The sequence below is a fragment of the Dromiciops gliroides genome, chromosome 1 (genome assembly GCF_019393635.1).
Source record: "Dromiciops gliroides isolate mDroGli1 chromosome 1, mDroGli1.pri, whole genome shotgun sequence".
NCBI classification, from domain to species: domain Eukaryota; kingdom Metazoa; phylum Chordata; class Mammalia; order Microbiotheria; family Microbiotheriidae; genus Dromiciops; species Dromiciops gliroides.
In genome coordinates this window covers 709,091,332-709,115,333 of record NC_057861.1, presented here as the reverse complement: position 1 = coordinate 709,115,333, position 24,002 = coordinate 709,091,332, and the positions used below count along the sequence as shown (strand labels likewise).

The 24,002-nt window shown below is 40.0% G+C and overlaps 1 protein-coding gene across 1 annotated transcript in view; it reads left to right on the top strand.

Moving 5' to 3' along the window:
- Positions 1 to 24,002, top strand: part of SLC6A11 (solute carrier family 6 member 11) — a 174,580-nt gene that overhangs the window by 73,490 nt on the left and 77,088 nt on the right. Inside the window, exon 6 of the mRNA XM_043963677.1 lies at positions 21,573 to 21,707. Within this exon, the coding sequence (XP_043819612.1) occupies positions 21,573 to 21,707 (135 nt within the window). The remainder of the gene's footprint in view (positions 1 to 21,572; positions 21,708 to 24,002) is intronic.

Here is a 24,002-nt window from a genome sequence, read left to right as displayed (position 1 = left end):
AATGGAAAAACCTTTTCATTGGAACTTATGGCTTGGCACTGTCCTGGTCTCCATGGTAATTGTTTCAGAGCGTCCTCAGGAAAGATTACCAGATGTGATTTGAAAACCACAAATGAGAGTCCAGTACACTGGGGTGGATGACATCTACTGATGACCATCAAGGTGATTATTAGTTCTGAGTTGTTTCCTTTTTTAGTCACTTTAATGAGGGAGTCCAGTAAAAATCAATAGGCTTATATGTGCAGATAAAGACTGGCCCAAGTCATCGAAATCAAATGTCATGCCTCATCGACCACCTTTCATCATAACATAAATGAGATTGTAAAGACTTGTTTTAGGATGCAGTCAAAGATAGGGATGGATACACTTTAATTATTTTGGTTTTCAGGTTTGAATGCCATTAAATTTAGCCATCTAAATTCCCAGTACTTCCCTTTGTATATCCCACAGCATTTCCATTAAGAATATCTCTGGCCCAGTGAACACAGAAGTCTTTCTAAAGCTCCTAAGGTTCTAGTAGCCATATGCAAATGTTATCAAGTATAATCTGCCCTAAAATAGAAATGAAAAACAATCCCTCCATAGATGCTCTTACCCTTGTGACTGTCACTTGAACTCAAGAAGACCCAACATGTTAGGTGATCATGGGCAATACACATAGTATCACTGAGCCTCAATCTTCTCATCTATAAAATAGGATAATGATGCTTGTATTAGAGAGGCAGCATGGCACAATATATAGAATTGGCCTCCCCGTCAAGAAGAATTGTGTTCAAATCCTGCTTCTAACACATATTAGCTGTGTGACCCTGGATAAGTCACATAACCTCTCAATGATCTAAGAGACTCTCTCAGAATACAAGTTGCTAAGAAGGTGAAAACCTGCATTGGTAAAAAGAGTTTCCTCACCTGGGACATCCTTATGCCCATAAACTCTCAGACTCATTTTCTATCTTACCCTATTCTTAAACCTATAGTACCTACTCATGAGGTTGTTGCAAGGACCAACACATGGTAGTTCTCTTTCCTGTTATAAAGACAGCATGAGGGGCAGCTAGGTGGCACAGTGGATAGAGCACTGGCCCTGGAGTCAGGAGTACCTGAGTTCAAATCCGGCCTCAGACACTTAACACTTACTAGCTGTGTGACCCTGGGCAAGTCACTTAACCCCAATTGCCTCACTAAAAATTTTTTAAAAAGACAGAATGAGGGGCAGCTAGGTGGCACAGTGGAATAAAGCACCAGCCCTGAATTCAGGAAGACCTGAGTTCAAGTTCAGCCTCAGAGACTTGACACTTACTAGCTGTGTGACCCTGGGCAAGTCACTTAACCTTCATTGCCCCGCAAAAAAACAAAAACAAAAAAACAAACAAAACAAACAAACAAAAAATAGCTTTATCTAGCAGATAGAGCCTAAACTTGGAATCAACATGACCTGGGTTCATATCCTGCCTTTAGCCTTGGCTAACTGAGTGACAATGGGCAACTCATATAGTTTTTCTGTGCTTTAGTTGCTTCAAATATAGAATATGAATAATAAGGCCTATAGGAGCTACCTCATGGGGTTAGGGAATGCTTCTAACATGCTGAATAGATGTCAGATGTTGGCACTGTTCACTTCCCTATCAAATTATTTGAAAGCCTGTCCTCTACTTCTTCCCTGCTCCATTCTTTCTCAATCTTACAAAATATGGATTCAATCCCTGCCACTCAGATGAAATTTCAATTTCAAGATCACCAGCAGCTTCTTAATCACCAAATCTAGCACTGTCTTTTCAGACCTCAATCTCCACAAGCTCTCTGAAACACTGGATGCAAATGTGGACCGTTGTCTTCTTAAAATTTTCTCCTTTCTTGGATATGGAGACACTACCCTTTCCTATTTCTCCTCCTACCTCTCTGACTATGGCATCTCTATTTCCTCTGATGCTACTTCTTTCTCCCCTCCTCTAAACATAGGCATTCTGGAGTATTTCATTTTTGTTCAATCTGTTTACTTTCTCCCTTTCTGATTTCATACACCATTTCAACTATATGATTAAAACCGAAATCTCTGTTTTGAGCTGAAGTTTTATCTCTGAAAACTTCTTCACCTAGATATCCTGTAAAAACCTTCAGTTAAAAGATGTCCAAATACATTATTTTCATCCTCAACATGTTCTGTCTCCTTATTTACCAATTCTTGTTGAAGTCACCAGCATCTTTCCAATACTTGTCTTGGAACTTCAGAATCATCTTTGACCATTCCTCTTTCCTCCACCCAAAGCATCCAATCATCAGTCACTAAGTCCTACTGATGTCACCTTCATCCTTCTCCCTCTTTCCACTGTCCCTGATTCAGTCCTAATTCAGGTTCTTTTCATTAAAGGAAAACTGGAATTACTGTCCTTTAGCTTGTTTTTTTTTTCATTTCTAATTTCTCCTCACCTGTCCATCTACTCTTGTATTTGTCTTGTTATCTATATGTTGTCTTCCCAACTAGAATATGATCTTTTTGAGGGCAGAGGCTATTTCTTGCCTCTCTCTCTAATGCTTGCCACAATGCTTTGCACATAGTATTTCTTGGAAATGCTTCTCGACTAACTGACCAACCTTTCTCCATCCTTCACACTGCTGCCAGTGTGAAATCCCTGCTCTGATCCCATACATCCATGCCCAGAAATCTGTAATAACTCCCTGTTGCCTACAAATAAAGCCCACATTTTTTAGCTAATATTCGAGGTTCCCCAAAAATTGGTCTTCAGTCTGCTACTTCTGCTACACATTTTCTTGCCCCCTATGGTCAAGTCAATAAGCATTTATTAAGTGACTTTTATATACAGCCTGGACCCCACTGCCTTTATCTCTTTGCTTATGCTGTTCTTTCTGATTGAAATTCTCTTCTTTTAGGGGGCAGCTAGGTGGCACAGTGGATAAAGCACTGGCCTTGGATTCAGGAGGACCTGAGTTCAAATCCAGCCTCAGACACTTGACACTTACTAGCTGTGTGACCCTGGGCAAGTCACTTAACCCTCATTGCCCTGCCCCCCCAAAAAAATTCTCTTCTCTTAGTCATGCCTCCCTGTCCTTTAAGATCCAACTCAGATATCTTTGCTTCTGGATGACCATTACTATGCCCTTTAGGGAGAAATAATCTGTGCCTCTTCTGGACTGTTTTCTGCTCAACTTGTTTCTGTGTTTTTGGGCAAGAGAAGCAACAGGACTACATAGATAGAGAGCAAGATATGGAGTCAGGATATCTGGGCTCAAGTGTCAACTTAAACACTTATTAGGGCAAGTCACTTAATTCTTCAGTGCCTTATTTCCCTTATTTGTAAAATGGAAATAATACTACTTGTTCTACTGACCTTACAGGTATGTTGTGAAGAAGGTATTTTGAAAACCGTAAAGCACAATCTAAATGCGAGTTATTTGAATCCCTTTCTCTTGCTAAAATATTATTACAGTAGGAAAGATGACATCATGTTGCAGATAGCATTGAACTTGGAGTCAAGAAGACCAGAATTTAAATCTTGCTTCTAACTCCAACTATATGATCTTAGTCACCTAATTCCTCTGAGCCTTAGGCAATTCTCTAGGACTATTGATTACAAAGAGGGTTGTGATCTACATTAGTGGAGGGAGTGAAGTCCCAGGGATATAATCAAATTAAAGATAGGGATGAATATTCCTTAATTACCTTGTCTGTTTTCCAAATGACATTACAGTGACATTTAAAACAATTCTCAGTTGTCGTTCAGTCATTTTTCAATCATGTCTGACTCTTTGTGAGCCCATTTGGTTTTTTTGGTTTTGTTTTTGTTTTTTTGGCAAAGAAACTGGAGTAATTTGCCATTTCCTTCTCCAGCTCATTTTACAGATGAGGAAACAAAGTAAGCAGGGTAAAGTGACTTGCCCAGTGTCACACAGATAGCAAGAGTCTCAGGCCATATTTGAATCCAGGTCTCCCTAACTCTCGGCTCAGCACTCTGTCTACTAAACCACTTAGCTGCCTCCCCAAATCCCCAGTACTTCCTTCCATTTATCAAACACTGTTCCCATTAAAAATATCTGCGGCTTGGAGAACACAGAAGTCTTGATGGATAATTTGTAAACTTGTGAAGGAAAAGACTCCCCATAGCTCCAAGCACAAGAATTGGAACAGAGGTAGCTGTGGTAATAATAAATACATAATGTGAAAATATGTTTTAAAAATTAATATGGTGCTTTGAGGTTTATGAAGCACTTTAGGAGTCATTCAACAAATGATTGGCAAAAGAATAGATGGATGTAGTGGTATAGCCATTGGCTTTCTCTGCTGTTCCCCTAGGGCTCACATCCCCGTGCTCTTTCCCCCCTCCTCATGGGAAGGCAGTAACAAACTTGAATGGATGCTTTTTAAGGTAGAGACCATTCCCTTTTTGTCTTCATATCTCTCGTGTCCTGGTTCAGTGCCCAGAATATAATAGGGACTTGATAAATGCTGAATGAACCCCAACTTCTCCCAAACCCCCACATTCCAGGCCAAATTAAACTACCCTGAGCAGGCTCCTTCCAGGCTCCAATCCTAGGGTCTTAAACTGTACTTTAGCAAGGAAGAATATCTTCCCTTGGGATGTAATTATTGCTTTAACAACTTTACAGCCTTCCCACCTTTGCTGAAATCCCCCAGAGGCCATCTGTGCTAAACTCTACCCTCCAGAGAGCCATTCTAAGCCATTTCAACAAGGATTTATGAAGCATCTATTTTATTAGGCACTGGCAGACCCAGCAGATACAAAGACAAAACAGAAGAAAAAAGTCCCTGCCCTGAAGGCACTTATATTCCTCTGGGGAAATATGTCAAGTAAAACAGGTAATGGGATGCTTGATAACTTCAAGTGGGGAAAAGCACTGATAACTAAAGAGATCAGGGGAGACTTGCAACACATGGGCTGCTCCTTGAACACTAACATTCTAACAGATGGAGTTAAGGAGATAATGCTTTCCTGGCATGGGGGAAAGCCTGTACAAAAGTGTGTAGGTGGGATATGGAATGTTGAGTTCAGGGAGCAACAAATAGGCCAGTTGGGCTGAAAGATAGGGTTCATGAAGAAGAGTAATGTAAATAAGCCTATGGGAGTAGGCTGGAGCCAAATTGGAAAGGATATTAAATGCCAAACAGAGAAGTTTGCATTTTATACTAAAGGATGGAAGTTGGGGGTCAGAGGAGTCACATGGTCAGATTTCCACCTTAGGAAGATTATTTTTGAGATTGTCTACAATAGGTATCTCCAAAGTGGAGGCTATGTCATGATCCCAAGGGGCTGGGGTCACATGCCATCCTCCCTTTGACCATGAGGCACAAGGCTTGTCTCCAACCCAACAATACTATCTCTTCATACATTCAGCTCCTTCCTGCTGCTAGCCTCCACCAGAGGTAGGTCCCTCAGGGTGGTTATGATCTGGGACAGGGCACCAGCAGCTCTGCAGCTGTTCAAAATCCCTATTTTCCCAGAACAATGTTACCCTCCTCCTGGCCCCCTAAGTCACCTCATAGCTATGGTAAGTGCTCCAAAGAGGGGCAGGCTCTGCACTCTATTTCATTGCCTAATGAGTATTCGTTTTCATGAGACAGAATGACTCACACAGGATGAGTTGGGATTAGACCTCTATATTCTTTTCCCTTCTAAATACACTCCTTTCCTGAACTCCCCTATTTTTTGTCAAGAGTACCACCACCTTCCCAGTCATCCAGGTCAGAAACCTTTTTGCCATTCTCTACTTCTCACTCTCTTTTGTTCTCATTATTTAATCATTTCCAATTCTTGGTGACCCCATTTGGGGTTTTCTTGGCAAAGATACTGAAGTCATTTGCCATTTCCTTCTCCACTCATTTTAAAGATGAGGAGACTGAGGCAAACAAAGTTAAGTGCCTTGCCCAGGATCACACAGCTAGGATGTGTCTGAAGCCAGATTTTAGCTCAGTAAAATAAGTCTTCCTGATTCCAGGCCTGCTGCTCTCTCCACTGCACCACCTAGCTGTTCTTTGTTGTTAATTTAGTTGCTTTTTTCAGTCATGTCTGACTCTTTGTGACACCATTTGGGATTTTCTTGGCAGAGATACTGGAGTGGTTTGCCATTTCATTCTCTAGCTCATTTTACAGACAAGGAAACTGAGGCAAACACGGTTAAGTGACTCCTTCATCCCCAAAACCATATTTAATCAATGATCAAGTCTTATTAATTCTATTTCCATGATATCTTTCCTATTTGTCATCCTTCTCTCTCTACTCACACAGCTACCTTCAGGACTTCATTCCCTCTCCTTGTCCCAAGTCTCCCCCTTCTCCTATTCATCCTTCACAGATCTTTCAAAGTGATTTCTCTTAAAGCACAGCTCTGACCATGCCACTCCTAGCCAATAAATGTTAGTGACTCCCTATTGACTGTAGGATCAAATGTCATTTAATTTTTATTGCATCATTTAAAATTATATTTAGTTTAGGTTTTATAAGACACAAAATCATCAGTACATTTATGCATTTATATAGTTTATAAATAAATAAATGCACTTATGTGCCTTCCTTTGAGAGAGGCAGTGTGTACAGTGGATGACGTAGGTTCAAATCTTGCCTCTTACACTTACTAGCTGTCTGACCCATAGCAAGTCACTTCCAGTGAAAATTTCACTTTCAATGAAGTTACATATCCAATCACAATCTCCTAGGATGGTTAATTAACCAATGCTGGTGAAACACACAACTGAACTAACCTCCAGGTATCCAGTGGGTCATCATATTACAGAGCTCAGAGAGACAACCAACATGTGCCTGCCCCTGCTGAAAAAAAAATATGGGTGGTGGGGAAGGGAGAGAGCATAGGAAACATTTTTTTAAAAACAAGAAGAATACATGTGACAACTTGTTGAGACATGCATACATTCCTCCTCAAGGCACCTGGCACACATGCAACTTTTGACTGGTTTGCTAATTTACATCAGTTGTTTTGTCAGCATCCCCCAGTTAGGCCAGGGTAATCTCAGGACCTTGGCTAGCTCAATAGGAGAAAGCTTGTTTTGAGAAAGTTTCTTAGCTGACTTGAAGTTTTATTCTCAATGCCTCAGGAGTATCTAGCTGAGCTTGGCCTTCTAAGCAGAGGTCCCTTGGTGCTTGTAGACCAATCTAATTTAATAACTATACTGACATCATCATCACCACCACCACCAACAACAACAACAACAGCAAGAATAAACAATGATCGTTTATATAAAACTTTGAGATTTGGAAAGCATTTTACAAATATTCTCATTTTGTCCTTGCTACTACTCTGGGAAGTAGATACTATTATTATCCCAATTTTACAGATGAGGAAACTGAGACAAACAGATTAAATGACTTTCTTAGACTCATACAGCTTTGGAAAAATTTGAACTCAGGTCTTTCTAACTCCAGGCTCAGTTCTCTATCAACTATGCTGCCTAATAACAACAATGATAGGAACTAGACTTCTAATTTTCTGATTGCAAAAACTCCTTCTGCTAATGTGGATTGGCATCTTTTTAGCAACTTGTGATCTTAGGGTGTTGCGTAGACTACTGAGGTTAGGTGACTTGACAAAGTTATACAGCCAGCATAGGTCAGAGGTGTAACTTGAAGCCATGTCTTCTTGGCTTCAAGGCCAGGCCTCTTTCTACTGTGCCTCTTGCTAACTCTCAATTAAAAAAAAATCATGACTTCTTCAAAGTCCATGTGATGAGGGGAAAGAAACAATTGCAAAGTAGGGAAATGCCATCAGGTGATGTATAGTAGTAACATCAAACTGGATTCTTAAACCTGTATCCCAGTCAGTGTGATATAGCTGCTCCTAAGAATGAAAGAAATAAATGAGGTGGAATAAGATTGTAGGTAGGACCTACTCAAAATCATCACAATGATGTGGAAAACAATGAAATGTGAAATTTCTTTGTAATATAGTGAGCTTTTTGATGGCAGGGATGACATTTTGCTTTTATTTGTAGCTCCAATGGCTAGCACAGTAACTAACACAGTCAGCACTTAACAAATGCTTGTTGGCTGTGAGGACCTAAATTTAATATATGGAACATTAATTGGGTGACTCACCAAAATATTGGGGTCCCAGAAATAATGAGGGACCTTTAGGTTCAAAGCTCCCTCCACCCTGAACTGCTCTTTTAGATATTTCTCCCAGGTCAATAAGAAAGGAGCCTTACAGCTCCTTTTCCACAAAAAGATCAGATTTTATTACTTGGGAATTATTTAAACAACAATGGTGAAATTAATAAAAATCAAAGATAAGGAAGTAGGAAAAAGAAATACAGATAAATTCTCTTAACTCACCACACCTGGAAAGTTTGCTAGCTTTCTCATATCACTGAGAAGACCAAGGAGTCTGCCTGCAAGCACAAGACCATTCTGGAAGAGGCTCTCCTCCTCTCAGAGAGAGTTCGATCTCCACCCCCCCCCAAAGGGGAGGTCCTTCAAAACTGCCTATGGACAGTTCTCCTTCTGACCTCAGTAGCATAAGTAACTTCAGGGTGGGCCAGGTGTGGCCCCACCCAAATGAGTCAGATAAAACTCCAATAATTTTTTACCACAAATAATTTTTACCACATGGCTGTGTGATTGATACCCCAAGGAAGTAAGGGACATTGGACCAAATAAAAAACACTTGTACCCCACCTGCTAAAAATATTTTACACAGTTAGTATTGGCCACAAACATGAGCAAATCATGAATGGACATGTATGGGATTAAAGGCATAAATATTTTTGTCACATTCCAGTAACAAAATTGGAAATAAATTTTAGCAGCTAAAGGTAAGGGCTTCATACTGCTTTTTGTCAATGGTACTCCAGGCTATATAAGATTGTATTGTGAGGAAAATCATAAGGAATAAACTTCATTCCTAAATTGAGATTAGATGGAGGTGAGAGGAAATGAAAGATCTATAAAAATCTGAAGATAGAAAAGTTGGAGAATCTGACAGCTTTGAAAATCTTCACTTGATGTAAATTCCAGAACTTCTATCTAATTATGAAAAGGATGACAAAAATTATGTATGTGACTCAAATAATTTTGAAGAATAGATGGGCATCCTTAGACAGGAATTTCAAAAAAGTCCTTTTTTAGTTTAACATCCAGCTAACATATACAAAACAGAGTACTTTTTAACAGCTAGCATTTGCTTTAACCATCATGAACAAACTCATTCTTAGGCAATATTTGACAGATTGTGTAAAAATATCTCAAGATCTTGTGGCTGTTGCCATGGTGAGAATCACAAGAAGGAAGGCAGAAACTATCCAGGAATACTCCCAAGGACAAACATCAAATACCCCCATGGCAGAAGCATTTTGGGAAACCTAGTAAAGATTTGTAAAGAGGAACTAAAAAATTAAATCAAGAGTGAGCTCATTTGTGCAGTAGAAAACTTGAATGTTATATTACCCAGTTAAAAGGATCAAAAAAGAAATGTGTGGAGTGAAATCTAAAAAACAAAATTATAGCAGAAATTCTAGATTCTCATAGTCATCAATTGAAAGCCAAAGTCAAAAGATTGATATGAAGAGTCAAAGTAGTCCAAAGAACAACAACATTTCAACACCAACCAGAAACTTTATTATTGTATATTGAGAAGCAAGGAAATAGAGAGAATCCTTGAAGAAGGAGGATATGGAAAATATCTAATCATCTCTATGATCACCAAAAGGCCAGTACAGCAAAAGTGCAAGTCGGATAAAAAAAAAAATAGGTTTGCACACCATTCATACAATTAATAATGAAACAATTACATCAGCAGGGAAGTGGGGTGACTAGGTTGTCTGTAAAACTGAAAAGTGGCCAGGCCAGATGAAATCCATAATTATTGGCCCAAATGCTTCGGGTGATACATTAATTACTAACAAAGTCCCAGCTCCCTCTCACAAAACAAGCCATATTTCACCTTTCTTTTTTATTTTCATTTGTAAACTTCAAAAACTTTTTAGTTTCAATTTCTCTCCCTTCTTCTAACCCTTCCCTCATCAACTGAGAAGATAAGCAATATACCATGTTATCATGGATGCACAAAAAAGGGATTAAGGACATTAATATTTTCATCCCATGCCAGTAAAAAAAAGATTGTAAATAAATTTTATCAGAAATAGGGAAGGGGGATAGAATTTATTTTCATAATGAGTTCTTCTGATTTGTCTTGGATCATTTTATAGTCCAGTATTGTTCCATTAAAATGATATGACAACACATTTTCATCCACTCCCCAAATGATGAGCAATCTCCTCAATTTCCAATTCTTTGCCATCATAAAGACCTGCTATAAATATTTTTGTACATATAAGTCTTTTTCCTTTTTCTTTGATCTTTTTGGGATATAGACTCAGTGCTTGTATTTCTGGTTCAAAAGATATGCACAGCTTTATAACACTTTGGGCACAGTTCCAAATTATTCTCCAGAATGATTAAATTGGTTCACAACTCCACCAACAATGCATTAGTCTACCTGTGTTCCCACACCCCTTCTAGCATTTATTATTTATGATAGGTGTGAAGTGGTATCTCAAAGACATTTTAATTTGCATTTCTCTAATCAATGGTGATTAGAGTATTTTTCATATAACTAGAGATGGCTCTTCTGAAAATTTCCTGTTCATATCCCTTGACCAATTATCAATTGAGGAATGATTCTTCTTTTTTATAAATTTGATTTAATTTCCTACATATTTAAGAAACAAAACCTTTTATTTGAGAAAGTTACTATAAAATTTTTTATCTTAAATCATTGCCTATGTTAGCTTTTAGCAAAATGTATTTTTCATGGGGCAGCTAAGTGGTGCACTGGATAAAGCCCTGGATTCAGCAGGACCTAAGTTCAAATCTGGCCTCAGATACTTGACATTTACTTGCTGTGTGACCCTGGGCAAGTCACTTAACCCACATTGCCCCACCATAAAAACAAAAATAAAATGTAGTTTTCATGCTTATCTATTTTAATTAGGTCTATTTTATTTTTGATTTTTAAAAAGAAGATTGCTACCCCCTGCTTTTTTTATTTTAACTGAAGCATAATAGATTAATAGATTCTGCTCTAGCCCCTTATTTTAATTCTCTGTATGTCCTTCTGTTTGAAGCATTTTTGACACCCACCCAACCCCCTTTCCCCTCCACTATAAAAGCTCTTACCTATGTGCCATTTTTGGTGAAGTAATCTTCCTCAGTCTTCTTTTCTCTTCCCCTTCTCCCAGTGCATATCTCTCTCTCATCTCTTCATTTTTTCTGAGATCATCCCAATTAAATCAGCTCATACCCATGCACTATGTAGATACTTTCTGATTGCATTCCTGGATAAGAATGTAGAAAGTTTAAACTTACTGAGCCCCTTATTATTTCTCTTTCCTGTTTGCATTTTTATTCTTCTCTTGAGTCTTATGTTTGAATGTCAGATTTTCTATTCAGTTGTGGTCTTTTCATCAGGAATGCTTGAAAGTCCTCTATTTCATTAAATATCCATTTTCTACCCCACCCCCAGAAGGATTATATTCAGTTTTGCTGGGTAGGTTATTCTTGGTTGTAATCCTAGATACTTTGCCTTCCAGAATGTCATATCCCAATCCTTCCTCTCCTTTAATATGGAAAATGCTAAATCTTGTATGATAGTGACTGTGGCTCCATGGTATTTATTTCTTTATGACTGCTTGTAATATATTTTCCTTGACCTTGGAACTTTAGAATCCAGCTATAATATTCCTGGGAGTTTTTACTTTGAAGATTCCAGTTTTCTTAACATATGGCATCACATACTTACAATGAAACACGAGAATTCCAGTGACTATAGTTACATGCCATTGGATTTCAGTCTAAGATTTAAAAGCAAAATTGGGTTTCCGCTGGATAGAGCCTATGAAATGAGTAAGAAGGAGGCAGGTAGGAAGACTGGGGGTATGCTTTCTTATAGACCACTTCTTTGGAGCCAAGTTTGGTTGTTACAGTTTTACAATGTTCATTTTTCTATTGTTTTGTTGTTCCTTCCACTTATATTGTGATAATGCTTGTGCCTATTCTTCATCTGGTTCTATGTACTTCATTTTGCATTGGTTCATAGAAATGCCCCCATGCTTCTCTGTATTCATTGCTAGGTGGCTCAATAGATAGAGGTATGGACCTGAAATCAGGAAGAACTGAGTTTATATCTAGCCTCAAACATTTATTCACTGTATTAATTTAGACAAGTGGCTTAGCCTCAGTTTCCTCTACTGTAAATAGAGAATAACCATGGCACCTACCTCACAGGGTTGTGAGAATCAAATGAGAAAATATTTGTAAAGGACTCGCACAATACCTGGCACATAGTAGGTGCTATGTAAATGCTAGTTATAATTATGACAGATGATGATAATGGTGCTCTTCATTTACTACAACACAGTAATATATTCCATTATGTTCATATACAAAGAGTTGGTCAGCCAGTCCCCGATAAATGGACATCCAATTTGTTTCCAGTTCTTTGCTACCTCAAAAAGTGCTGCTATAAATGTTATGGTGTATATGAGGCCTTTCTCTTCATCACTGACCTTCCTGGGGTACATGGCCAGTAGTAGACTATCTGGGCCAAAGGACATTTTAGTAATTTTCAGAAACTGAAACTCAGAGATGCTGTGTGATTTGTGTATGGTCACACATCTAAAAAGAATTAAGGGGCATTTTTCTATGGTGGAGGCATATTCTATTCTGAAGTTTTGATGCAAATATTGTAGGGTAAGGGAGCATGTAATCTTGCTTGATCTGACTTTATATGGGTTTCTTTTTGCTCAGAGAGTCAGATATGATCAGACCACAGGTGTGATCTCACTGAGGCTGCCATTAATTTGTTATTTTCTCTCCCTATAAAGGGATCAGGGCCCAGTCCAGAGCCAAGAATCTGTCACTGTGACAGCTGTTGGGGAAGATACATTTGGCAGGAACCAGCCAGGTTTGCTTATGATATGGGCAGACAGCTGTAAGGCCCACCCTGACTCCCCCTCTCCCAGAGGGTGGAGGCTGTTAACACAAAGGCCCCTTGTGTCAGAGACTCAGTAAGACGTGAAGATTCTCCATGCATGGAGAAGGGGTTGATTTTCTCACTCCCTTGGCTCATATCCAGCACCTAGGAAAACCAGAAAAATACATACTGGAAATCTCCCAAGCCATGGAGGCTGACTCACCTCTTGCAAGCTCACAACTTGTGATCTTATAGGAGTGAGACTCTTTGAAAGAGTAAAAAAAAAAATGACAGCCCAAAGCAATAGAGCAAATAAGAAATATTCAGTGGGCAGCCCTATCTGGGCTCTCCCAAAGTTCTTTGCAGTAAGACCCCAGCTTATCCTCTAATACAAACTCTCCTAGGTTTCCTGTCTACAGAAGGGATGAAAGCTTTGGCAGGGACAGTTTTCCCTGCTTTAGGGTCCTGGGAATGTGCTAACCCCCCTGACTTTGTGTCATGGATCCTTGAGCAGTCAAGTGAAACCAACAGAGCCATTCTCAGGGTCATTTTTTTAAATTCATAAAACAAAATGTGTAGATTTACTAGGAAAAAAAAACACCACACAAACAATTTTGTTGAAATATAGCTACTAACAATAAATGAAAACAACCCACAGGTTAGGAACCTCTGCAAGGCTTTACCTCAATGCAAGTATTCTTTCCTCTTAACAGCTAACCACACAAAAGTTTGCCCAGCAAACAGGGTCTCCTGTCAACAATTCTAAGTTCAGATCAATCTATTCATTCATCAACAAGCATTTATTAAGCACCTACTATATACCAGGCACTGCTTTGGGTGCTGGAGATAGAAATACCAAAGTGAAACAGTCCCTTCCCTCAATGAGTTTGCCCTCTATCTGGGAGGGGGGGGGGAGAGATCAGAAAAGGTCTCATGTAAGATATATTTGAAGGGAACTAGGTGACCCATAAACAGATAAGTTTGATTATGATCTTGATAAAGACTATAGTATTATTTTGTGAGGTAGGTGCTATAAGTATTAGATTCCCATTTTGCATATGAGAAAAATGAACCTGGAAGAAAGTAACTTGCTATGGTCACACTACTTGTAAATAATGATAGTATTGACATCATGACAATTTTCAGAGCAAGATTTAGAAAACAGGGGCTGGGAGAGTGTACCTAGAGTGTGTGTGTTGGGGAGTGGGAGGAGTATCCAGGCCAGGGTGAAAATAAGCATATATGGTCCTGGGGAGCTTGGAGGTCCTGGCAGGCATGATCTTTGGTGGTCTGGTTTGGAGGGAGAAGCAGAGGGGTAGAAAATGGCTGGGAAGAACATCATGTAAAGCACTTGGCAAACCTGCAATCATCATGTGAATGTCAGCTTTCTTCTCCTCCTTTCTCCTTTTTACACCTGAGAAAGAGAGAACAATTCCCATTTGATCAGGAGCCATTCAAACTTCCCAACTTCTTCCTAATAAGAGAATATCTCAAGCAATTGAGGGGAATTGCTCATCCCAGGCTAGGTGGTGCAATACATAGAGCACTTGTCCTGGAGTCAAGAAGACTCAGGTTCAAATTCATCCTCAGACACTTACTAGCTGTGTGACCCTGAGCAAATCACTTAACCCTGTTTTCCTCAGTTTCCTCATCTGTAAAATGAGCTGGAGAAGGAAATGGCAAACTACTTCAGTATCTTTGCCAAGAAAACCCCAAATGGGGGCAGCTAGGTGGCACGGTGGATAAAACACCAGCCCTGGATACAAGAGTACCTGAGTTCAAATCTGGCCTCAGACACTTGACACTTACTAGCTGTGTGACCCTGGGGAAGTCACTTAATCCCCATTGCCCCACAAAAAAAAAAAAAGAAAAAGAAAAAGAAAAAGAAAAAAGAAAAAAAAACCCAAATGGAGTCACAAAGAGTTGGACACATCTGAGACAACTGAACAACAACATTCATATCACTCAAGTCTCTCCACTCTGTCTACCAGTAGCCAGTCCCACCTAAGAGCCCTGTAATGGAGAGGGGGAGACTTCAGTTTATTTCCTCAGAGGATACCATTCATTTTGGTAGCTGGGAGGAGAGCAGGTCTCAACCCCAGCTACCAAAATGAAACAAAATGAAACAAAACAACAAACCAGACCAATAGATCCTCCCTTCCTGAGCATTTACTCCCAAGTATGACATCCTGTGCTGTGGTGTTTCATAAACACCATGGGATGACCAGTTTCTCCATTTGTAAGACTGGGAGGTTAAACTAGATGCCCTCTGATGTCTGGTCCAATACTAAATTCAATTAGTTATTCCATTTACATAGTTATTGAGCACCACAGTGTCTACTATGAATATTATTTGTCCCATTTTACAAATGAAAAAATCAACACCCAGAGAGTTTAGGTGACTTGGCCATGGTCACACACACACACACACACACACACACAGAGTAAGGATCAGAAGCAGGATTCCAACCCTGGCTTTCTGCTTCCAAATTTAACACTCTATATCATAAATCACACAGTGCAAGTTACTTTCTCTCCCTGTTTCTTAGTTTCTTCTTTTGTAAAATGAAACAAAACAGGATTCTCACACTAAAGACATAGGATCACACCCTTAGAGTTAGATGAATGGGACTTCAGAGGTCACAGTTCTATTCGTTACTTTATTTTACAGATGGAGAAACTGAGGCCTAAGGAGGTTAAGTAACTTACCCAGGGTAAGATAGAAAGTAAGAGGCAATTAATTAACAAGTGCTTATTAATTATCTATCAAGTGCAAGGTAGAACTTTCCAGCTTCAACTGTGCTCCTCATAGAATCCAAGTGCTTAAACGCTGGCAAGATTCTTAGAAGCCACCTCGTCTGAGCCCTGCATTTCACAGGTGAGGGAACTGAGGTCTGGGAAGGGAAACTAGTTTGTTCTAAGTGATACAGCCAATTAACAGCCTAAATGGGAGGCTAGAACCCAGGTCTTTCTAAATCCGCAGGATTTCTGTCTCCTGGCCCCCGACAGCTTTTGGAGCTATCCAGCCTAGAGAGCTCCTTCCATTGGTCAGTCAGGCTGCCTTCTGAACTCTGGGGCTGTGATTAACTGGTTCGATAATTCAGAAAGCTAGCTTTCTAATTAGTCCCATTGTTCTAGCAACTTGGTGAGGACAGGCATGACTACTTTTTTGTGGCCGTCCCAAAGCTTAGACAACAGCCCTGCTATGAAATCTCTGTGAGCTGGAAGAAGGGGGAAGGGGGAGACCACAATTCCAAGTATTGGTATGTAAATGAGCAATTAGGGTCAATTAAAACAGGATACAGTATAATTACCACCAATTGTGCTAACCTTTCTATTCACTGGGACTTGACCTATGGGAAAGGAAAAGCCAACAATAGGAGAAACTCCTTTTTTTCCCCCAGGGGCCTGTTTGGAGCAGTTTATACTTCATTTAACTGGGACTCTAGGGACCTGACAGATTAGTCGGCAGGGTCAATTTTTCACCTCAGAGGACCTGAGTTATACCATGGGGCTGAGAGAGGTCAAGGTCAAGCCAGGCTTGAGGGTAACTTGTCAAAGACTCCATTGTCTTTGCATTAAACTGTGCATGCATAATTTATCATAATGCTTGGAGTTCAAGGACTGGCTGTTAGGATACCATTCCAGGCAGGGCCTCGGCTACTTAAGAAATGGTGAAAGGATTTGGAGCAGGAAGGAGAATTAGAGCCCATCTGGTTCCAACCCTATCCATTTACAGAGGGGGAAACAGGTCCAGAGAAGGAAAGCAACCTGCTACAAGGTCATGAAGTGAGTAAGAGACTGATTAAGAGATTTGAGCGGAGTTCTTTGAACTCCAAATTTAAGCACTGCTTCCTACAGGAAGCCTTTTCCAGTTGTTGGCATTTCTCTTCTCTTCCCCCACTTTCCAATCACTTTGTGTTTACTTGTTGGGTATGTATTATATCCCCTCAATAGAAAGTAAGATCCTTGAGGGCAGGTATTGTTTCATTTTTGTTCTGTGTCCTCAGCACCTAATAGAGTGCCTTGTATATTAGTAGGAACCTAATAAATGTTTGTTGAATTAAATTCATAGGATCACAGAATCTATGCTCTCCAGTAGAATTGACCTGAGAGGTCACCTAGTTCAACCCCTTATTTTTACATATCAAACCTTTGAGGTTCTATGACTTCTGGCCCACTTTTGAATCTTAACTTCTCCCACTAAACATCACCAGATCCTTCAGCTAATCCTGATATGGTGTGGGTTAACCTCATGCTCTTTCCTAACTTCCCTGTTACTGTCCAAGGTATTACCCTCCTCCCAGTCATCCAGGCTCTGATCCTCAGAGTCATCCTCAACTCCTCACTCTCACTCATACCTCTTATCTAATCCATTGACAATTCTTAGGCTTTCTACCTCAATAACACCCTACTATTCAAGTCCTACTTTCCACTCACACGCCTATTACTCTACTTCATTCCATTACGGCTTCTTGACTGGACTCTTACAGTGGTCTCCTATTTGGCCTCTTGTCTTCAATTCCAATCAATACTCCACTGGGCCACTAAAGTGATTTCCTTAAAGATCATAGGTCTGAGGACATCACCCCCATACTCAATAATCTCTGGTGATTCCCTTTTCTCCCAAAGATCAAATATAAAGACTGTTTAGCACTGAAAGCCTCTCATAACCTGGGCACATCTAATATTTCCAGCCTAATGATATTGATTTGCTTCATGCACACTGTGGTTCAACAAAACTGACTTTCCAATTCCTTACATGTAACAGTCTTATCTCATTCCATCTCCTTGCCTTTTCCCTGGCTCTCTATCAATCTGCAATAAATTCAATTCCTCACCCACACCTCTTGGAAACCTTGGTTCCTTTTAAAGTGCAGTGCAGGGCCAGCTAGGTGGCACAGTGGGTAGAGCACTGGCCCTGGATTCAGGAGGACCTGAGTTCAAATCTGGCGTCAGACACTTAACACTTACTAGCCGTGTGACCCTGGACAAGTCACTTAACCCCAATTAACTCACCAAAAACAACAACAACAACAACAACAAACAACAAAAACCACACACACACCTACAAAAACCAAACCAAAACAACAACACACAAAAAAAGAATAAAGTGCAGTCCAAGTGCCATATTCTACAAGAAATTTCATTCCCTCCCTCCCAAAACAACCCAGTATTTATCTTTTTTTTTTTTTTTAAGTGAGGCAATTGGGGTTAGTGACTTGCCCAGGGTCACAGGGCTAGTAAGTGTTAAGTGTCTGACGCCAAATTTGAACTCAGGTACTCCTGACTCCAAGGCTCTTTCCACTGCGCCACCTAGCTGCCCCTAGTATTTATCTTTGTTTACATGCTGTACATATTTTTATATATACTTATTGTCTCTCTACTGTGAATGCCCTTCCAGAGGGCAGAAACACTTTTCCTTTTATCTCTGTCCTAGGTGCTTAGCACAGACACATAGCAGGTGCTCAATATATGTTTATTGAGTGGTGGATATAAGAAATAAAACCAGGTCATGGCTTAGGGCTCACAGAATCACAGAATTTGAGAGCTGATAGGATTTCAGCTGCTACTTACTCCAATTTGTGCCATAAAAGAATCTCCTCCATAACCCACAAAACAAGTAGCCTTCAAGTCTCTTCAAGAAGAGACCTCCAGAGCTGGGTGACCCTGGGCAAGTCCCTTAACCCTCATTGCCCCACAAAAATAAATAAATAAATAATAAATAAAAAAGAAGACCTCCAGGAGTAAGGGGGGGGCGGGGGAGGGCTACTCCTTCCCAAGGCAGCTGGTTCCGCTTTATGATTGCTCTAATTGTAAAAAAGGTTTTCCTAACACAGAGTCTTAATTTATCCCTTTGTGACATCTATCAATACTCCTAGGTGTGCCCTTTAAGGCTAAATAGAATAGGTTTAATCCCTTTTGCACAACCTTTCAAGTACTTGAAGATAGCTATCATGTACCACCTTGAAATCCTAACTTCTCCAGGTTAAACATCACAAGTTCCTCCAACCAGTCCTCATATGGCATGGGTTAAAGTCCCTTCAACTCATTTCTCTCCAAAATGGTGGTACCCAGAGCAGAACATAATACTTTAGCTGTGATAAGACTAGAGTGGATTACAGGAGGAGTGTCATCTCCTTATTCCTGGAAATTGTGCTCTTAAAGCAGCCCAAGATCTCACTAACTGTCTTGGCTTCCATATTGCATTGTTGATACATATACAGTAGACAGCCCCTTAAAGCCATAGCATATAATATTAAAATATACCATATAGCACTTTAGAGTTTATACAGCATCTCCCTTACAACAACCCTGGGAACTGGTGCTGAGATTATCGTCCTTATTTTATAAGTGAAGAAACTGAGGCAATTAGGGAATTTTTTTCAGGTCCTAGAAATCCAATACATTCTTTTGCATGTCAAGATATAAAAAGCACTGTTTTCCTTACAATCGACTTTGGAATATAGGTAATAAAATTATTAGAACCCCCATTTTCTAAATAGAGAAACTAACACTAAAGTTAAATACCCTATGGAGAAGGAACAGTAGACTTGGAGTCAAAAGATTTGAAACACGTGAATTTGAGTTTCTTTTCTCCTTTCACAATAATACCTTCTGTCTTAAAAATACTGTCACATACATACAAGCTGAATAATGTCCTTAGGCAATACGATTTGTCAAAAGTCATGTAGCATAGCTGAAGCTCCAAGTCAGATCCTCTGATATATCACATCCAGTATTCTTTCCATTAGACCATGTGACCTCTTAGTGCATGAGTTATGGGAAGTAGGAAAAAGAATGGATCTGGCAACCATTTTTTACCTATCTCTCCAAACACTTGCCTATGCTCTAGCCTACCCAAGTCACCTTAAGCAAGTTACTTCTCATTCTGGATCTTATCATACTCTAGAATTGGCAGTGTACTGGCAAATGTTTAACGACTGATTCCAAAAATAAAAAATATACACACAACACACTTTTAAATTTCATCTGCATCATTAACATTTTCTCCATCACTTTTCTCAAATCTAGACAATCAACAAAGCAAGCCTTGATGTGTAGCAGTTGCCTATTTCTGAGGTGTAAATGCTCACACTGAAAATTTAACCATCTGTTTATATTTGAGTTAACAACAGCATTTGCTGCCTAAGATCATAGATTAAAACTAGAAAGAACCATAGAAAACATCCAGCACATTTTCCAAGAGGAAAAACTGAGGCCCAAAGGAATGTTTTCCCCAAACAAAGTGAAATCCTTTTGAAAATATTGAATTTCCTGGGCAGCTAGGTGGCACAGTGGATAAAGCACCGGCCCTGGATTCAGGAGGACCGGAGTTCAAATCCGACCTCAGACACTTGACACTTACTGGCTGTGTGACCCTGGGCAAGTCACTCAACCCTCATTACCCCGCCAAAAAGAAAAGAAAAAGAAAAAAGAAGAAGAAAAAGAAAAACATTGAATTTCCTGATCTGCAAAATGAGACAATTGGTTTTCAAACTTCTTTTCAAACAAAGCTTCAGTGGAGTCCCTATCAGTAAGATGATTTTAAATAATTTTAATGTCAATGGTTCCAAATTACAAAAGATTAATTTAGTCCTTTCCATCTCTAAGATTCCTTGTGGTGTACTGCAACAGAGAACTAATTGTGTGGGCAGAGACTCTGGGTTCAAATCCTCCTACCCCTGAATATTTGATAATATTTCACTGGACATTTTCTCTGCCTGGAATGCTCTGGCTCATCTTTTCTATTTCCTGACTTCCCTGGCTTCCTTTAAGCCCCAGATAACATGCCACCATCTATTAGAAACCTTCCCCAAGTCCTCTTTAATGGTAGCACCTTCTTAATGGTAGCACCAATTTATCCTCTCTCTAGCTTGTTTCTAAAAGGCATTTTTATCCCCCTTTAGATTGGGAGCTCCTTGAGAGCAGGGATTGCCCTGTCTTTCTTTGTATTCCCAACGCTTAGCACAGTGCCTGGCACAGAGTAGGCACGTAATAAATGTTTGTTGACTGACTCACTGACCACAAAGGACAATCTCCCTGGGCTCCCTGTAAAATGATGGGCAGAATTGGATGTCCTCAGAGTTTCCTTCCAGCTCTGGATGACCTTTTCAGCTTGAAATGTATGATTCTGAATCTTTGCATTTAAAAGACGAGGAGGAAGCTGGAGTCCAAAGAGAAGTGACTTGCCCAATCTCATAATTAGTCAGAGGAAGAGCTGGGTCTCCTGTTAGGGTTGATTTCAATATCCCTTTCACCCTGAAGATCATTTTTATGGAAATGTTTTTTCTTCCCTTTTGGTTAAGTATATGCACTTAGCTGTCAAAACAAATTATTTTGGATATCAGAACTTAGCTGTTCCTCTTGGGATCCTTTTGTCTGGAAACAGTTGAAAAGCATTCAGGTTGAAATGGTGGCTACCAATGAGGGAATAAGATGATTGATAAAAATGAGTTTGTTTTATAGACTTATCTCTGGTTGCCCCCACCCCCCACCCCTCTCCTCGGGGCTATGATTCAGTTACAAGATGAAGACTTACTACTTCAATGAACTTTCTTGAATCAAACTTTTGGGGGAAATAAAGCCTTCCTGATTTCTTTGTTTCTCTTGGACAGGTCGTGTATGTCACCGCCACATTCCCCTACATCATGCTTCTAATTCTTCTCATTCGAGGGGTAACATTGCCAGGAGCTTCCGAAGGGATCAAGTTTTACCTCTACCCTGATATCTCTCGGCTCTCTGATCCTCAGGTAGGCTTTGCTTGTGGACTGGCTTAGCCCATCTCTTCCTCTAACTCACTTTGTGACATTGGACATGTGATTATTTGACACTGGACATTGTGACATTGGACATGTGGTTTCCTTATCTGTAAAAAGAGGAAATGATCTCTTCAAGCTCTGTGATTCCATAGATTCTATACTATAGAAACTATACATAAGTATGGAGAAAACTGTTCATTCAGATCACAAACTAGTGTCCTAGACTCCATGGCCTAGTCAGGGGCATTATAACTGAATTATCAGGTACCTAGGAGAAAGGAAATAGTCATAGGGCTAGAGATTTAGAGGTAGAAGGGACCTCAAAGGCCACTGATTCTAACCAATCCCCCTCATTTTACAGATGAGGAAACTGAGGCAGATAGCAGTTAAGTTCCTTGCCCAGGGCTACACAGCTAGTACTGAGGTAAAATTCAAACATACGATGCCATCTACTCTTGTGAACCAGAATCTATACAAAGTTAGCAAGTTTTCTTCCAACTTTAAGATTCTAGGTCTAGGTCAAGGACTCTGTCCAAGTGTCACCCAGTCACCCCTAAATATTTAAGTGTACACACCCCGTGGCATAAAGAATAGAGAGGGATCCATGTGATATGGTGAAAAGACCCAAGTCAAGTCCTGACTCGGCCACTAACTTGATAGGTGACCATAGCAGGTCATTTTTTCTTCTATGAGAATCAATCTCTGCCCCTGTAAACTGACGAGATTAGACTAAATAGTCATTGACAGAGTTAGAAGAAACCTTGGAGGTTATAAGTCCAACCCACCTGCCTTCCCAGAACTCTGTGCTCCAGTCAGACTGGCCTCTTCTATTCCCAGGATTCAACATTCTATCCTCATTGTCTCCTGACTTTGCACTGGATGCTGGTCCCCCTACAAGCCTAAAATGCTCCCCTCTACATCTCCATGCTTTGGCTTGCCTAATTCCCTTGAAGATTCTGCTCAAATACCACATACTGCAAGAGGCCTTGGCAGATATTCCCAATAGTTAATTTCCCACCCCATCCCATCACCAAAATTTGTTTCTTTTTGTTGTTGTTGTTGTTTATCTTAAATTTATTCTGTACCATATGTTCTCATCTGTGTAAATGCTGCTTTCCTTCATTCTATGGAAGGACCCCTTCAGCTCTAACATGATGCATAAAATGTAAGCTACCTGAGAGCAGGGACTATGTTCTTTTCATCTTTGTATGCTTAGTGCCCAGTACAGAGCCTGAAACAAGGTAGGACATAAATAAATTCCTGTCGAAGTGAATCGAATTGAACATCAATAAGAACTGGCATCTAGCCTCCACTGAAAGATCCTACAGTAGCTCATTCTACCTCAAGAACTTTAAAAAAAAAAACTTTCTATCAGTGTTAGCTAAGGTCAGAGCATGTAAACAAGATTTCCATTTGCCTGAGACCTCAGTCAGGAGCTTTCCCTCCCCATCGCTAATAAGCTGTAAACAGCCCTTCAGGAATAGAAGGGAAACATCAGTCTGGAAAGGATGTTTGAGGTCATCTTGTCTGAGCCCCTTACTGGTTACAGAACTGAAAGAGAAATAAAATCCACCATACCGGTCATGTGCTTTGGACACTTTGATGGTGACATTCAGAGCTGGAACAGCAGCTTGGAAATCCATGTCAGAACGCATCTTGTTCAAACCTCCTCCTCAGTCCAGGCAACCGTAAAGGGTTGTAGCCAGAGTACATCTGTGCTCGCATTAGACAGTTGGAGGAGTCTTGGAGGGACTGCCTCAAAGCTTTGGATTCCTAGAACATTACCTGAGGCAGCTTCAAGAGATGCACTGAGAGTTTAGAGAAGCATGTTAGCAATGGATGGGGAATTTTCACACACACAAAAGAAACAAAAACCAAACCAAACCAAACCAAATAAAAAACAAGGGACACGAACAAGAATAAAGAAAGCAGCAGATGCAGAGACTTTATTCCCAGTCTTCCTGCTCTGAACCATACAGCAAGATGCCATGGAATGAGTACTAAATTAGAGGCAGAGGAGCTATGTTCAAGACTTACTACAGGGGCAGCTAGGTGATGCAGTGGATAAAGCATCAGCCCTGGATTCAGGAAGACCTGAGTTCAGACACTTGACACTTACTAGCTGTGTGACCCTGGGCAAGTCACTTAACCCTCATTGCCCCGCAAAACAAAAAAAAAAAACAAAAAAAAAACTGCATTTGTCACTTATTACATAGGTGGCTTTGGACTTGGCAAATCATTCAACTCAATAGCAATTAACATTATCAACTAACCATACATTACATT